The sequence below is a fragment of the Hyaena hyaena genome, unplaced genomic scaffold, assembly GCF_003009895.1.
Source record: "Hyaena hyaena isolate Hyena2069 unplaced genomic scaffold, ASM300989v1 scaffold_178, whole genome shotgun sequence".
Lineage (NCBI taxonomy): Eukaryota > Metazoa > Chordata > Mammalia > Carnivora > Hyaenidae > Hyaena > Hyaena hyaena.
Window position 1 is genome coordinate 1200197 of NW_024080807.1, and position 18557 is coordinate 1218753.

Below are 18557 nucleotides of genomic sequence, written 5' to 3' on the forward strand. Positions count from 1 at the left end.
CCTGGCACATGGGTATCTAACCAATGGAAGCAATGATTATTAACTAAAGTAAGACCTGGAACCCCAGACTGCAAAAAAGACACTATTTGAGCCTTTCAGGATGTTTGGAAAGATTGGAACAGCTCCTTGAGAATAAAGATATTTATGGAAATAGGCTGAGAAGAACTATTTCTCCTGAAATACTGTTACCCTAGATTAATGGAACAGTGAAAATAGCTCTGGAATGTTGAGATGGAGCCCTTGGGTGTACTTTGGGACAAGTTCCCTAATAGCAATGGCCTTGGATAAGGCACTCAGCCTCCTTGAGTCTGTCTCTTCATTTGAAAAACAAGGTAAGTCCCAAAATATCTTTGCTTCCTATCTTAAAGATTTATTTAAGGAAAGTCCTCCACCCCACCAAGGGATTTCATGGTAAGCAGCTCCCTGTCTTTGCATCTGGAAGGTTCTGCTCCTTTCATCTTCACTCCTGCTGTCACTTCACTGACACATAATTAGCAGTTGGTGAGATGCTATTTAGATTTTCTCTGGTTCTGTTGTTAATTCTCTGTGAGGCTGACTGATTTGAGTTGATTTAAAAATCTAAAGCTGAAGGTCCTCTGACAACAGTGCTATCTTAGCATGAAGGATGAGGACATAGATAAAGGTGAAAAAACACTAAAACAGAGCTCCTGTTTATGACTTCGTTCTACTGACACAGATCCAACAACCTCCAAGAATGAGAAAAAAAAAGGGAGGAGAGGCAACAAGGGAAAACAATACATTTATTAAGAGGCATGAAAATGCATAAACTCATTTATAAATAAATGTAGAATTTACCCCGTGAAAAAATAGCTAAAATCCATGAGTAAGCTGGATTTTGTATTTGAAATGATTACATATTTGATCTCCAATAATTTCCTCTCCAACATGATCTCTTAGTAGCAGCCACTTGACACTGACTATAGAAAAAGCTGTTACCAATGATTATCATATGGGGGGAAATTTTTCAAGAAATTTCTTTAAAAATGAACCAGTGCAAACAAATTCAGATTGTAAGGGATACAGTAAGACCTACGGCTTATCTTCAGAAAAGTAGAAAATAAAAATCCCAAACATTTATTCATTAAGAAATGAAAAAGCAAACTACACTTTGATCATTGAAAAATAATACATATGGATATTATAAAACATTCTTAACCAGTAATTGTAATAATTACACTTATAAATGTTCATTCAAGTACTAATGTTCAATAAACATTCAAATTCCCATTAAAAGTAACACGAGATACAGACGTGTGAACAATACTACTTCTGATTTAATGACAACAAAAATCACATCAACAGAAGGCAAGTGATCTTTAAAATACTGTATTTTTTGTATGTAAATGATTTTTCACAGTCTGTATATTTTATCTGTGAGAACCCAAGAAACATCTCACAACAGCTAATTAAGAAGTCCTTTCTATAAATTAACTCTTGATATTACAGAAACATACTAGACCCCAAGGTGAGCTTAAGACAAAACAGGGCAGAATCCATTTTCTTTGGCAGGAAATTGTTCATTCCTTACCAAATGTTGGTTTGCTGTTGTGTGGACCCTATTAGAACACTCCTTTGGTATTTACCAAAGACCTAAGAAATCATCCGAAAAGGTTTCATTAACTATGGTACCGTGATAACAATGTAGCGCTTACGTCAAAGTTGCACCGAAACCAACCTGGTTTCCTTGATTACTGTTAATAGATCTTCCTTCAAAAAGCTCCTTCCTAATCCTGGCCTGAGTCTCAGGCTTTAACAAAAGTTCCTTTATCTGTTTCACTTTGGACTTCAGACCCATCCTTTCTCGACGCAAAGCTTCATTAATTAAGTCCCGGAATCCAATAGGTTTCTTGCCTATGGGAAAAAAAATTATATAATACATTTTACATACAAATGCCAATGAAAAACATTAAATATGGCACACTGACTTATCAAAAGAAGGTTAAAAGAAACCTTTAAAATGCTGCCCACATGTTATAGAAAAGTTTGCATTTTGCCAAAAATATATAATTTGCATGAAACGAATTTACGGTTAAATAAAAATCAGTGCATAGCCATAGCCGACATAGGACAAATGTGAGACATTATGGACTGACAGTGTGGAAAACAATTTCAACACTAGTTATTTTAAACTTAGCACTTATTAGCTGTGTGTGTGTGTGTTTTGGCCTCAGTTAAAGTGGTCAAATGCCCTGCTAAGCAATATAAATGGCAGTATTCCATTTATGACAAGGCCCCGTCCAAGGCCTTTACTTTGAGTCCATGAGGCATAACCCAAAGTCTCCTCTCCCTCAGCCTTGGCTGAGGGCAAGTGAAACTCGGGCCATTCTTTCATAAATGGATTTCCTCTGCTAGCCCCGGAACTCCATTCTCTTCTGTTGTGCTTCCGAAATGCAAACACATTGATCACGAAAGTATTAGGCAATCTCCACAGTTTGGACAAGAGACACTTAAACAGCACAATGCAAAGTAGTCCGTTGACTCAGCAGAGGGGAGCCGGATGCTTCTCACGGAGCAGCGGGGGGGCCTGCCTGCATTGGGGTCTCATTTCCTGTTGTTGTCACTGTCAGTGCCATTCCTATCAGCCTCTTGAGTTTTCACAGAGCTCCCATCCCCTGGCTTGCTTTTGTTCTGTGTTTCTTCCAGATACTGCTGGACAGCCTTGAGCACCGCGTTCTCCACCAGCCTCTTACTGAGCCTTACCAGTTCAGCATCATCAGGCTCACCTCCATTCTTATCACCTACATTCCACAATAGAGAAGAGAGGTCACTGAGGTCATATTGCCATAGAAACTTGGCATGCAGGGGCCGGCTAGTTCAGTTAGCTAAAAAGAGCAAGTGTCCTTCAATCTGGTAAACTGGATCTGTAAATCCAAGAACACTGGTGTGGCTTTTCATTAGGTATTTGCAGAAACAGGAGACTGCCTAGGCCTGGGAGACGTCAGGTTGAAAAGTAGTTCATTAACCCCACTCCAAGAATATTCCACCTTGCAATGCTGGGACCTTCCTACATCTACATGGAATTTTTGTTCTTCTCTCATCCATGGCTATTTGGTACTATTAAAGCCCATGCGCCCACCACCTGGAGACTGGAACATGTGCATTCACCAACTAGATCTGCGTCTGCTTTTCCTTCGCCGCTGCTAAATGTCAGGTGTTCAAGGTTTCCCAATCAAATAACTAAGGAGGGTCACTAATTGTTTAAATGTTCAGCTCATGGATTGGTTGTTATAAAACTCGCAGCAACCCCATAAAGACAAAGGCAGTTACTACCACTAGGAACTGGTTTAAAATAAGCTTGTAAACTTAATATTCTATGTAATCTCAGTGCTATCAGTGCAATTTCAGAAATAAGAAACTCTTCAAGAGTTAGGATGATGATAGTAAATTACTAGATGTTAATATTTTATAGCCATTTTATTTCCCTGCTACTGATGATCAAGGTTTAATTATTCTACCTTTCATTTTACCTTAAAAGGGCTGGTTCTCATCTATTCCCATGCTATACATTTCCCACTCACTCTTCCATGTCTCCATTAATAGGGGAAAAAGAGCAAGGACCTCATCTCTCATGCCCATTCATTCTCTCATCTCCTTCCACCGAGCTGTGGACCCAAGAAGGCACATGACTAGAGGCAAAGACAATGGAGCACTTAAATATGGTAAACAAATAGTACCAGGTCTCAAGTGAGTGACGGACAGCAATACAGTTAATAGTAGGGAACTTCAGTATTCCACTTTCCACAATGAATAGATCATCCAGATAGAAAAACAGAAAGGAAGCATTGGATTTGAACTATATTTTGGACCAAATGGACCTAACAGACACATACAGAACATCCAGCAGTAATCAAAACAGTATGGTATTACCATAAAAGCAGACACATAGACCAACTGAACAGAATCTAGAGCCCACAAATAAGCTCATGTATATATGCTCAACTAATATTTGACAATGGAGCCAAGAAAACAGAATGGGGAAAGGACAGCCTCTTCGATAAATGGTGCTGGGAAAGCTGGACATCAACATGCAAAAGAATAAAATTGGACCCCTATCTTGCACACACTCACAAAAATTAACTCAAAATGGAATGAGGACATAAACATAAGACATGAAACCAAAAAACTTCGAGAAGAAACCAGAGGAAAAAAGTTCCTTGACATTGGTCTTGGCAATGATTTTTTTTTTTTTTTTTTGGGAGATGATACCAAAGAACAAACAATAAAAGTAAAAATCAGCAAGTGAGACCATAACAAACTAAAAAAGTCTTCCACACAGCAAAAGAAACAAACAACAAAATGAAAGGGCAATCTACAGAATGGGAAAATATTTGCAAGTCACATATTTGATAAAGGTTTAATATTCAAAATATATAAGAAACTCCTGTAACTCGATAGCAAAAACAAAGAATCCAATTTAAAAATGGGAAGAGGACCTGAATAGACATTTTTTCCAAATAAGACATATGATAATGTTTAACAAGTACATAAAAATGTGCTCAATGTCACTAATCATCAGAGATATGAAAATCAAAACCATAGTGAGATACCACCCCACACCTGTTAAAATGATTGTTATCCAAAAAACAAGAGACAACAAATGCTGGCAAGGATGTAGAGAAAAGGGAACCCTTGAGCACTGTTGATGGGAATGTAAACTGGTGTAGCCACTGTGGAAAACAGTATGGAGGTTCCTCAGAAATTTAAAATTGTAGTTACCATATGATCCAGCAATACCACTTCTAGGTATATTTGAAGAAAATTAAATCACAATCTCAGATATCTGTACTTTCATGTTCATTACAATATATTTCACAATAGTCAAGACATGAACACAACCCAAGTGTACAATGATGAATGGATAAAGGAAATGTGGTATTTATATAAAAAGAAATAGTATTCAACCATAAAAAGATGGCAGTCCTGCCATTTGTGACAATATGATGGAGCGTGAGGGCATTGTGCTAAATGAAAGAAGGCAGAGAAAGAAATACTATGTGATCTCATCTACCTGTCAAATCTAAAAACACTGAACTCAAAAAAACAGAGACTAGAATGGTGGCTGCCAGGGACCAAGCAGGGGCAGAAAAATGAGGAATCCTGGTCAAAAACGTATAGTTACAAGATGAATAAGTTCTGAGGATCTAATGGAAGCACAGTAACTACAGTTACCAAGTTACAGTTATCATTTACATGAACAGTTGCTGTGGAAGGAGAACTTTAATGTTCTCACTACAACAAGATATAATTAGGTAAATGTAAAGGATGTGTTAACTAACGTCTCTGTGGCAAATATTTTGCAATGAATATGTATATCAAATCATCACATTCTATACCTTAAACTTACACAATATTATATGTCAATTATATCTCAACAAGCTGGGAAAGAAAAAGAAGTAACTAGCATGCTCACTACATTAAGGTCAACTCATTTTTTGGAATGTCACTCCTGGCCTCCAGGAGGCAAGAGCCCCGTGTTACACTTGCATCCGTAGGTCTGGGACAGGTAGATACTGAGGGTGTGAGCTGGAAGATGGATATGGTTTTCTATGCTTACATGTAATAGGGAATGAAATACAAAAGCACATATGCTAAGGGAGAGAACTGGCCTCCAGCCCTCCTTCTGAGCCCCACTTCCATGAACACATGTCCAGGACCAACTTTGCTTATAACCATCATTCCTAGCACCTCCAAGCAGATGAGAGATAGGTTAAAGACCCATCTAGATTTGCTACCATTGGAAGGCCTTCCAATTGCTTTCCCCTCAAAAGTGGCAATTTGGCACCCTAGACCCATGATCAAAAGTTCTAGATAGAACCTTTGAAATGCAAAACATACTTAGAATTGAGTAAACTTCAACTCTATGATATCTACATAGAAGGTAATTCAACATAAACGTCAGGATATTATTATTAAAAGAAGGGTAAAGAAATTAATTACTAATTCCACATTTGGGGGCAATTTAAAACTATTTTTACTAGTAAGAACGAATGAGTATATTGTGTAATACTCAAAGGATTTTAGCTTAATCTTACAAGACAATGTTTGTAAACCTGATACCTCCGAAGGTATTACCTATCTGGAACTATTTGTATAATGGCTCTTCAAACTTAAAAGGGAAAATCAGACACTGCAAATGAAGGGACACTTTTTAAGTACCCCCAAAACACTGGGAATGATGGCAGCTGTCACCCTACTTGTGCTCTGCGCCCAGGCCAGAGGCTGCATTCCTCCGGGCTGTTCCTTACTCTGGTCAGCTTTCAGATACCATCAGTTATCACATCACTGATACTCACCCATTGCATTTGATCCTAATTACTACTCACTCTCTAAAATGCCTCCGGTCATATAATCTGTGTTTCTGAGATTTCTTCCTGCCTATGAAGTGCTCTTGTTACTTCAAACACTCAGAGATTTAAAACACAAAAACTTCCCCACAGAAAGTTAATTTTCCCTTCTGACTTTCCCATTTCTGATTATGCTTTTATTATTATCCAAGTCAACCTAGCTCAAAACAAGACCGGCGCTGTCACTGATTCCTGCATTTCCCTCATCAACCCATCTACTCGCCAAGCTCCATTAATGTGCTTTTCACATTTTGTCCTCTCCTCAATGCATCTGGTATAACACCTCTAGATTAATATTTCTAAAATGTCCCTTTTAGTCACATTGTCTCTACAGGAAAGTGTAAACTAGTCTTCCTAAGCTTTCTAAAATTTTCCTTTGGTGATCACCCACCACTGCTGGGCTTCTGCTGTCAGCTTCCAACATCCCCTCAAGGACCTCCACATCATCCTCTACTTCTAGATGGCCCTTCTTTTCTCTAGTTAAAATCCCACTACTCCATGAAGCCTTCCCTGACCAACCATGATGGAAGTGATGTGCTTCCACTAGATTCCAATAACTTTGGCTGCACGGGCAGTACATGGTCATTTGGTCATTCATTCACATATGCACTGAGGACTTAAGATACACCTGGCTATTCCAGCCTATGAGGGTACAGCAGAGAACAAAACAAAGTCCTACTGGTTTTTCTTTCTTAGTTTTTTACAAATCATGAGCATTATTTATCTATTATTTATTTAGTGATTTATTTATTCAACAACTATTGATTATCTGCTCTGCTAATGACACAGACTTGAGTATACAAACCATGTCCCAAGTTCTCAGTTATTCCCTACTCTCCTAATGTGTGGCATGCTTACTAAATACAATAAGAGCTTGATCAATATTTGTCAGTCCAGTAAATTGTTGATTAAAGACCCTGAAAGGAGTACATTTTAAAAATGTTCATCTCTTGCTCTAAGCATAGTACATACACCTTGGCTAGAAATTTAAATTTAATAAATTTAAAGCAAGGGCAGAGAAGTCCAGAATAATCCACAGTCATATAAAAATCTCCAATTACTTTACTTGATAAACCTAGTCAATGACAAAATATCCAGCCTATGGGACAAGTATTAACTATCTACAATTACTAACCAATCAACCAAAAAAGTAAAGAAATTTATAAATCAGTCTTCCACATCTGTCCTGAATTCCAGCTTCCATCTTATGATTTCCACAAAGCATCCTCAGACTATCCATGTTAGCTCAAGGAAGACTCTACTAGAAGGTTCATCACAGAGCCCTGCAAGTATGCAGCAATTCAAAAACTATGTATCTTCATTCCAGTAAAGACCTTATTTGTATTCCCACTTTCAACAGACTTAACTCAACTTAATTAACAAGAGGCATCTTAAGATTGAAGTTCTACGGTTTTTTCTTCTGCCTAAGACTGAATGAATATATCTGTCTCCATAGTGACCTCTAAGATAAATGGCTAGCTTCCTTTTACCTGAAGCATAGTTAAAAATGGCAGTTCAACATGCCATTGCAAGGTACACAAACTATCTTTTAATATTTCAACAAAGGTACACATGAAAGATATTCCCAATGTGTGTAGCAAATTCTTGATAAAATTTTCTTTCTTGGTCTATTTGGGTTATTTAATATCATACCTACTTAAAGTGACAGATCAACCTTTGTCTTTGACACTGTTATTTTAGAAATCTCCCCAGAATATCTTCAATCAATTTCTTAGAATAATACTAAAAATATCAAAGAAAGGCAATGAGAAATTCTGTTAGGCCCACCAAATACAGTACTGTCCCTAAAAGAACAGACTTAAATTTTCAACAAATTTCAAGTAAGCAATTCCACACTCTTAGAACTGTAACACCATTAATCCACTGTGTGTACCCATGATTCTATTTTTGTTTATATTTGTTGGCTCTCTGATACCAACCCAATGTAAAGATAAAGTTTATTTTCATAATAAAAAAAAGAGAGAAGTAAATCCATTTGTGGCAAAAAAAATATTTTTTTCTACCTACTAGAATAATTTAAGATAAACAATAATATGGTTCATCTATTCTTATGTGTGAGCTAATTGTTTATTTGACATCACACAATGGGCCCCAGGAACCATCACCATCCTCCACCTACCACAAACATCTAGGTCTGGACAAGAATAAATCATGCTAATATTTTTTAAAAGAGAACAAAAGAAATTTTGCTTACAATGCCATGTAAGATCAAGGGAGAAAGAATAACTACATTAAAAGTACTTACTTATCCCAATCAAAATCCCAGCGAATTATTTTGTGGATATCAATGAAATGATTCTATAAATTTGTTTATAGTTGTTTTAAATTTATTTTTGAAACAGAGAGAGACAGAGCATGAGCGGGGGAGGGGCAGAGAGAAAGGGAGACACAGAATCTGAAACAGGCTCCAGCCTCTGAGCTGCCTGCACAGAACCCGATGCAGGGCTCGAATCCACAAACCCCCAGATCATGACCTGAGCCAAAGTCAGACGCTTAACCAACTGAGCCACCCAGGCGCCCTACAATGAAATGATTCTAAAGTTTCCATGGAGAGGGAAAAAAATAACATAATAACCAACGCAATACTCAAGGAGGAGAAACAAGTTGGAGGAACTAACACTACCCAACTTCAAGACTAACTATAAAGCCTTAATAATCAAGACAGTCTGGTATTGACAAAAGAATAGACAAATACATCACTGGAACAGAACAGAGAGAGCTCAGAAATGGACCCACACAGAAACAGTCAACTGATCTTTGAAAAAGGAGCACAAGAAATACAATGCGGGCAAAGACAGTCTCTAACAAATGATGGAGCAACTGGACACCCACATCCATGCACTTTAATGGATCTAGACACAGACCTCATTCCCTTCACAAAACTAACTCAAATGTATCACAGACCTAAATACAAAATGCAAACCTATAAAACTCCTAGCAGATAACATAGGAGAAAATTTAGATGACCTTGGGCATGACGATTACTTTTTAGATAACACCAAAGATACAACCCATGAACAAAATAACTGATAAGCTAGACTTCACTGATGTTAGAACCTTCTTCTCTCTGAAAACAAAAGAAAATGTCAAGAGAATGGGAATACAGGCCACAGACTGGGAGAAAATATTTTTAAAAATAACTGTTGTCCAAAACATGGAAAGAACTCTTAAAACTCAACAATAAGAAAGCAAACAACTCAGTTTAAAAACGTGGCCAAAGATCTTAAGAGAAACCTCACCGAAAAAGATATATAGATGGCAAATAAACATATAAAAAAGATGTTGCACATCATATGGCATCAGGGAAATGCAAATTAAAACAAAAATCATACATCACTACACACCTATTAGAATGGCCAAAATCCAGAACACTGACCACACCAAAAGCTGACAAGGATATAGCACAACAGAAACTCTCATTCATTGCTGGTGGGAATGCAAAATGTTTCAGTCACTTTGGAAGACTGTGGATGGTTTTTTATAAAACTAAATATATTCTTATCATACAGTCCAGCAATCAATCTATGTCCACGCAAAAACCTACACGTGGATGTTTACAGCATTTCTTTCATGTTAACTCTTTTAGTTCAATTTTTAATTTATTTTTGTTTATAGCCTCTTTATTCATAGTTGCCAACATTTGGAAGAAACCAAAATGTCCTCCAGTAGGTGATGGATAAGCTGTGGTGTGTTCAGATAATGGAATACTATATGGTGCCAAAAAGAAATGAGCTATCAAGCCATAAAATGACATGAAAGAACCTTAAATGCATAATGCTAAGTGAAAGAAGCCAACCTGAAAAGACTGTATGATTCCAACTACATGACACTCTGGAAAAGGCAAAACTATGGACACAGTATAAAAAGATCAGTGGTTGCCAGGGGTGGGGGAGGAGAGAGGTGAATAAGCAGAGCACAGAGGATTTTTAGGGCAGTGACAATACTCTGCAAGATACCATAATGAGGGATATGCAACATGATACACCTGTCCAAATCTACGACATGTACAATATCAAGAGCAAACTATAAAGTAAACTGTAGGCTCTGGGTGATAATGAAGGGTCAACGCAGATTTATCAATTGTAACAAAGTATCGCTGGTGGTAGATATTGGCGGGGTTAGGGGAGGTTATGCATATGTTGGGGGCAGAGGATATCCAGGAAATCTCTGTACCTTCCTCTCAATTTTTCTGTGAACCCTAAAACTGCTCTTTAAAAAACACTAACATCTTAATTTAAAGAAAAAAAGTTCTCACTTGCTCACATCCTAACTATCCAGGATGTCACGCGCTATCTGAACAAAGGCTTCCTAAGCATCTTCCCTTCACTTGCACCATTTTGCCCTCCACATTCCTGTCGCATAAAATTATACCCTCCTTAGCGGCAGATTTTTTTTGACTGAGCTCACCGTTTCTTTCATCTACCCAGATAAAAAGAAACACTCATATAGATCTGTAGGCTATTCAAAAAATTGGGTGACATATCCAATTTCTTTGCATACCACCTGCAACTCATCTATGATGAGGGACAGATCCAGAATTGTCCCCAAGTGCACATTTAAACTCACACTGTCTGTGGGCATTCATCTACCCAATGTATTAGCGGCAAAATCCCAGGAAATAGAGTTCCTGTAAATAGAGCTACCCTCCTCTTGCCAAATACCAAAATTCCTTCCCACCCTCGATATACATAAATACACACCAGAAAATTTTAGAATTAAAACACCAAAGCCATATTTAAAATATTTTCTAGAATATAAGCTTAAAAAGGAAAAAAATCAGGCCTCTGTAAGTTTTATTACACATTCAGTAGCACAGAATACATAGAAAATGATGATGCTTTATGTGAATAAAGGACAATCCCTCCCACCCCCTCAGGGATTCTTGAGATCACTGTGTGTCTTAACACTGACCCCACTCTCACCATTTTCAAATTGGTGTTGGGGGGCAGGGTACCATGCAGTTATACTGAATATCACTAATAGCTTTGAGGGGAAACAGAGGGGAGATAAAGTCCCAATTGGTAGTGGACCTGCAGACTGAGTGGGACGGGCATGACCCATCCACACAGCCTCGGCCAAAGCTGTCATGATGACAAAGAGTTATGGGTCCCTCAGGTCTTTTCTTAACACAGCTGGGGCTGGTACCTCCAGAGTCTTCACTTCCTCCATTGTTCCCCAAGTCACAGCCTGAGGAAGCCTCCCCCCAGCCCCCGCCGCCCCATCCACATATCCTCGTAGGAACCTTGTAGGATCCTTGAAAATACTCGAAATCACATGGCTTAGGATGCTTTCTATGACATGTGCCCTCAGGACTGCCTTTGTACAGTCATATCAGAGAAGGGACAAGACATATTTGCTGCATGTTTATAGGTCAAACAGCCTACCAAAGAAATCTTTCCAGACATCACATAACAGCCTCACAGAGACTTCTCATCTATCTGTAACATCAGTTTTCTGAGTCCATATTATAATCCACACTGTTCTCTAAATAATCTCTGCTGTAATGCTGTCATTTCCTCTTGGAAGCTTTGGTGATGAGCTAGAACTACAGGTGGTGGGTGATAAGACAGAACTCATAATATGTGTGTGTGGAGGGAAAAATATATACATAAGAGCCTGAATTCCAATTCTGCCACGTCTGTACAGCCTTGTTCACAATCTCCCTAAACCTAAATTTCCCTTTAATGGGCCATTCATGAGGATAATATCCCTTGCATTGTTTTTGTAAGCATTAGAGATAAGGTACAGAAAGTACCTAACATTGTACCTGGAACATAGTAGGCTCTCAAAACATGGTAGCTATTTTATTAGTACATTTTATACATGTATTATGAATAGACCTGAGTTCAATTTATTTTAAGAATGAGTTCAATGCCTCCTATGTGCCAGTCACTAATTTACTCATTCTATTAAGTACCTACTATGCACCATTGCTAAGTATTTAAAAATAAATAAAATCTAGTCTCTGACCGCACAGAAGTCACCCTAGGAAGACCAATAAACAATGATTGCAAAACACTAGGTTAAGTGCTGTAATAAAATATGTTCAAAGTCCAGTGGAACTGAACAGTGGACTGCTTCCAGTGGAAGCAAGGTTAATTTTCACATAGGAGATATTTTGGCTGAGTCAATAGGAGTTTTCAGGCAGAGGGTAGAGGGAGTAGGTAGGTTTTACCAGACATAACAAAGGCATGAGTGCGTGCTCTGAAGAACAAAAATACATGACGCACTTGAAGAACTGGAGGCACTTCCACAGTACTGGCTTAAAGAGTTCAGAGTGTCGTGGGTAGAGTGCGGGTGGCATAGGAGGCAAGAAGAAAGGCCTGGACAGCAGGTACAGGTGAAGGGTCCTATGTACCATACCAAGGAGTCTAAGTTCATTCTATAGGCAATAGGCAATTACTGAAGAATTTCAAGCATAGCCATTTTTAGAAAATTTACAGTAACAGCCATGTGGAATATGGAAAAAGGATTTGAGAGGGTGAAAAATAGAGACAAGTTTTTACAGTAGACAAAAAGAGAAACAATGAGGACTGAACTATGGCAGATACAATAGGAAAGTAAAGAGACATATTACAGAAAGAATTAAGAAACAGGAATATTAGAAGAGGACCAATTTAATTAAGAGAAGGTTTTAAGGAAAGAGGAAAGGGAGTGTAAAATATATATATATGAAGAAATATGCCAAAAATGTTTGAGATTCAATAAAAACTTTAAATTCAAGAAGCTCAAAAATATCAACCTTAAGAAATGTGAAGAAAATCACACCAACGAACATCATGATCAAGATGCTAAAACCAATATTAAGAGAAAACCATAAAAGCAGCCAAAAGAAAAGAGAGGCATTATACACAGAGGAACAAAGACAAGAATGATAGCAGACTTACTCATCAGAAACAATGCAAGCCACAAGATAATAGTACAACATCCTTAAACTGCTAAAGAAAAAGAAAAGGCAACATAGAATTCTTATTCCAGACACACTATCTTTCAAAAATGAGGGTGAAGGACTTTTTTTCAGACATATAAATGCTAAGTTAATCATCAGCCAACAAGTACTAGAAGAAATGTTAAAGGAAAAACTTTAAGGAGCAAAAAACTGATACCAGATGGAAATCTGGATCTACTTACTCAAAGACATGAAAGAACTAAAAACTGTACATATGTAGGTAAAAATTAAATACTTTCTCTTTCTTAATCTCTATAAAAGACAACTGTTTTAAATAGAGTTTATAAAATATGTAGAAATAAAGTATATGGTAACAATAGCACCAAGACTGAGCGGGAAAATGGAAATAACTGTTCAAAGGTTCTCATGTTAAGTGTGAAGTGATGTATTATTTGAAGGCATACCAATCGTAAGTTGAGACTATATATTTTAAAATCCTAGAGCAACCACTAAAGTAAAAATGAAAAAGAGGCATAACTAATAAACCAATATGGAATATTCCAACATATAATAAATAAACTAATATGGGAGATTTAAACTCACCCATACTGGCTCATCATATAAAAAACAGAATGGTCCAAACAGTCGAATAAGATGTTAAAGATTGTTAATATGGATAAAAAATAAGAATCAACTATGATGTCTACCAAAAATCTACTTCAAATATAAATACATAGAAAGGTTAAAGGTAAGAGGACGGATAATGATATATCCTGCTAATGCTACTCAAATGAAAGCTAGAGAATAAATATTAAACAAAGCAGATTTCAGAAAAAGAGTATTACCTGAGATACATAATCATTTTATAATCTTAGGGAAATTAGTTCATCAAGAGGATATAAAAACCCTAACTGTGTATGCACCTAATAGCAAGAGCTTCAAAGTATCTGAAATAAAAACCGATGGAACTGAAAGGACAATAGATAATCCACAATTAGAGTTTGAGATTTCAAGACCACTGTTATAGCTGATAGAACAAAGAGAGAGAAATTCAGTAAAAATACATAAGACTTGAACACCAGTAACCAAATCCACTGAACTGACAATTAGAGAACACACCACCCAACAACCACAGAACACATGTGCTTTTTAGTACACAGAAGCCTTTACAAAAGGAGATCATGTTCTGAGCCATAAATCAAGTCTCAATAAATTTAAAATTATCAAATTTCTCCAATACGTGTTCTCAAACCACAGTGGAACCAAATAAGAAATCAATGATAGAAAGATGAAAAAGTCCCCCAATTATCTGGAAATTGAACAACACAATTCTAAATAATCCATGGATTAAAGAAGAAATCAAAAGAAAATTAGAAAGTATTTTGAACTGAATGAAAATGAAAACACAACATATCAAATTTGTAGAATACAACTAAAGCTATACTTAGAAGGAAATTTATACCATTTTATGTTATATTAGAAAATAAGAAAAATCTGAAGTCAGTTATCAAAGCTGCCACATTACAAACATAAGAAAAGTGAAGCAAATTAATCCCAAAGTAAACAGAGAGAAGAAAATAATAAAGATAATAGCAGAATGAAACAGAAAACAAATACAAAATAGAGAAAAACCAAAGAAACCAAAGGCTAGTTGTTTGGGGGAAAAAAATCAATTAAATAATCTCTATCCAAATGGATCAGGAACAAAGAACAGAAGATATATATTACCAATATCAGGAATAGGAGAGAGAATATCTCCAACAATTGTATAAACATTAAGAGGATAATAAGGAAATACTATAAACAATTTTATGCCAGTAGATGTAACAAACTAGATGAAATGAGCAATTTCCTTAAAAGAAACTACCCAAATGTTCAAGAAGAAATGAATAATTTAAATAGCCCTATTAAAGAAACTGAAACTATAGTAAAAAAGAATATCTTTCAACAGAAAGCTTCATTATTGGTAAATTCTATCAAGTATTTAGGAAGACATTTTACCATTCACAAAATCTTCTGGAAAATAGAAGAGAGAACACTTCCCAATTCATTCTACAATACCTAACCCAGACAAACACTGTGAAAACAAATCTAGAGAAAAATATCCCTCACAAATAAAGATACAAAAACTCATAAGAAAGTACTGTCATATCAGATACAGCAATGCATGAAAAATACAATACATCATAATTAAGAGGGGTTTATTCCAGAAATGCAAGATTGCGTTAACATTTGAATATTGGTATAATTCACCATACCAACAGACTAGAGAAATACAATCATCTCAATATATTCAGGAAAAGAATTTGACAAACTTTAATACCCATTCATGATAAACATGCTTAGCAAACTAAAAATAGAAGGAAACACCCTTAGGCTTTAAAGGACTTCTATGAAAATCTACAGCAATGTCATACTTACTGGTAAAAGATGATTTTCCCCTGAGATCAGGAACAAGACAAAGATCGGCTCTTACCACTACTAGTCAGTGTCCTAGCCAATGCAATTAGGCAATAATAATAATAATAGTAATAATAATAATGATAATTTAAAAACCCTCCTGATTGAAAAAGAAATAGTAAAATTGTCTTCGTTCATGGTATATATGATTATCTATCTAGAAATCCTAACGAATTCTACAAAAATATGTTCAGCAGGGTCACAGAATACAAGGAATATATATATTTTAATTACTTTTTTTTAAGATTTTATTTTTAAGTAATCTCCATACCCAATGTGGGGCTCAAACTCACAACCTTGAGATCAAGAGTCACATGCTCCACTAACTGAGCCAGTCAGACACCCCACAAGGATTATGTTTTTAAAAGTCAACTGTATTTTTAAAAATTTTTTGAATGTTTATTCACTTTTGTTAGAGACAGAGTATGAGCGGGGGAGGAGCAGAGAGAGAGGGAGACACAGAACCTGAAGCAGGCTCCAGGCTCTGAGCTGACAGCACAGAGCCAGACACAGGGCTTGACCCTGAGGTCAGATGCTTAACCAACTGAGCCACCCAGGTGCTCCCCAAATGATTTTCAACACAGGTGCCAAGATAATTCAACACAGAATAATCTTTTTAAAAAACAGTGCTAGGACTGTGGTATAGACATATGCAAAACAGAACCATGACCCTTATCTCACACCAAATATAAAAATGAACTCATAATGGATCATAGACCTAACATAAGAGCTAAGAGTAAAAAGTGTCTAGAAGAAAATATAGAATTTTTTAGTGACCTTGGATTAGGCAAAGATTCTTAAATAGGACCCCAAAAGCACAGTCTACCAAAAAAAGGATAAATTGGATTTCATCAAAATGTAAAACTTTTAAGACACTGAACACTGTTAAAGAGGATGGGAAAAAATATTTGCAAGACATAGCCATTAAAGAATGTGTACCCAAATACAAAAAGAACTCTCACAACTTAGTAAGAAGATAAAGAAACAAAGAAAAAAAATTAAAATGGCCAAAAGATTTGAAGAGTTACTTCACAAAGGACATACAGATGGCCAATAAACATGTGACAAATGCTCAACATCATTAGCTATCAAGGAAATGCAAATTAAAATCACAGTGAGATACCATCAGTCACTCACTAAAGTCAAAACTTAAAAGATTGACAATATCGAGTGTTGTTGAGTATGTGAAGCAACTGGAACTCCTTCTTGGTGGAAATGCAAAAATGGTAGAGCCAGTTGTAAGAACAGTTTGGAAATTCTTATAAAAGTTGTTCTTCTGATGAGCACTGAGTGTTATGTAGAAACTAATTTGACAATAAACTATTTGTAAAAAAAAAAAAAAAAAAAAAAAAAGTTGTTCTTCTGAAAGTTGGCCATATTCTTGCCATGTAACTAGCAATCTCATTTCTAGCGAGAATTGAAAACAAGTGAAATAAGAGCATATGGTCACACAAAAACCTACACATAAATGTTTGTACTAGCTTTATTCGTAATTTCCCCAACCTTCAACTGGTGAATGAATCAACAGGCCATGGTACATCCACACAATAGAACAGTACTCAGCAGTATGAAGGAATGGATTCTCATACATCAACAAGACAGGTGAATCTAAGGTGTCTAATACTAAGTGAAAGAAGCCCCTGTCAAAAGACTGCATAATGTATAATTTCACTTTTATGACATTCTGAAAAAGGCAAAACTATCAGTCCTGAAACAGACCAGTGGCTTCCAGGGGCTAGGGATAAGGGGAGGGGGTGGCTTTAAAGGGACATAAGAGGATTGGGGGGGGTTACCGAAACACTTCAGTCTTGTTTGTCATGGTCATTATACTGCTGATTAAATTCCCTACATGCTGATTAAATTTCCAAGAGAGTGAATTCTGCTGTATGTCAATTATGCCTCAATTTTAAAAAATACCGAGAACAATTTCTTCCTCATGATGAGGGCCAATGTCAGGGTCTACTGGGGCAACATGTAGACCTGCAAGCTGGAAGTCCCTAATGCCCTGTCATTCTTCACAGTTAGCATGTAGCTGATAACATAGAGGATTTCCTCAGCTCCTCTCCCTGTTCTAAGATAACACATCTCAACCCCAAGCTCTCAATCTCTCATAGCTGCAGGCTTCAGATTCTTAGTTGCTTTCCTCCTGAATCATATTCTTCTGTTGTGCTCAGTATAAAAATTTGAAAAATAATTTTCAGTGTAATAAGGGTGGTTTCTGAGCATGAATGAAACCCAAAACATTTTAATAATCCCCATCAGTGTACAAACCATATATCATTTGTTCCAATCTGTTCAAAAAGAGCAAACTAAATTGGTAGCCAGTACCTGAATGACAAGTGGTCACCACCAGTCTGTTGTTGAAATCTATTTCCAAGAGGCACTGTGCTCCCTGTAGGGTTGTTTAATTCACTTGTTTTGCCTTGTGTTGTTTCTAGGCTATTCCTTACCATAAAATGCTCTCTATTTCATAGAGACCATGGGCTTTTTCCCCCCCTCAATTTTGATTCCTATAGTTGCCCAGGTTGGAATGTAAGAAGTTCTCAATATCCCTGACTGTTTGCTCAGGACGACTGCACATCATTTTGTACAAAACTAATTGGGAGGTGGTATTTGAGCAGTAATAAAAGCAGCAGAAATTTCAACACAAGCCCTGGTACAAAGGAGTATCTACAGAAGTCTGGTTACCCCTGGAAAATTATTCTTATGACAAAGAGGAAATACATGTAGTTTCAACCAGGTCAAAAGCATCAATTTTTAAGTAATCATGATCAATTCAGCATGGGTAGAGGACTAGGAAATGAGCATTGCTTTCAATGGAA

General features: G+C 36.7%; 1 protein-coding gene across 3 annotated transcripts in view; it reads right to left on the reverse strand.

Moving 5' to 3' along the window:
* Positions 1–742: 742 nt before the first annotated feature.
* Positions 743–18557, reverse strand: part of AKAP7 (A-kinase anchoring protein 7) — a 148679-nt gene continuing 130864 nt past the window's right edge. For 2 of the 3 annotated variants that reach the window (XM_039240399.1, XM_039240400.1), the window contains one exon: positions 1909–2759. In XM_039240399.1, coding sequence (XP_039096330.1) covers positions 2563–2759 — 197 coding nt within the window. In that variant the 3' untranslated portion in view covers positions 1909–2562. Of the gene's footprint in view, positions 1873–1908; positions 2760–18557 lie in introns of those variants that run through there. The other variant, XM_039240398.1, reaches the window with a different exon arrangement.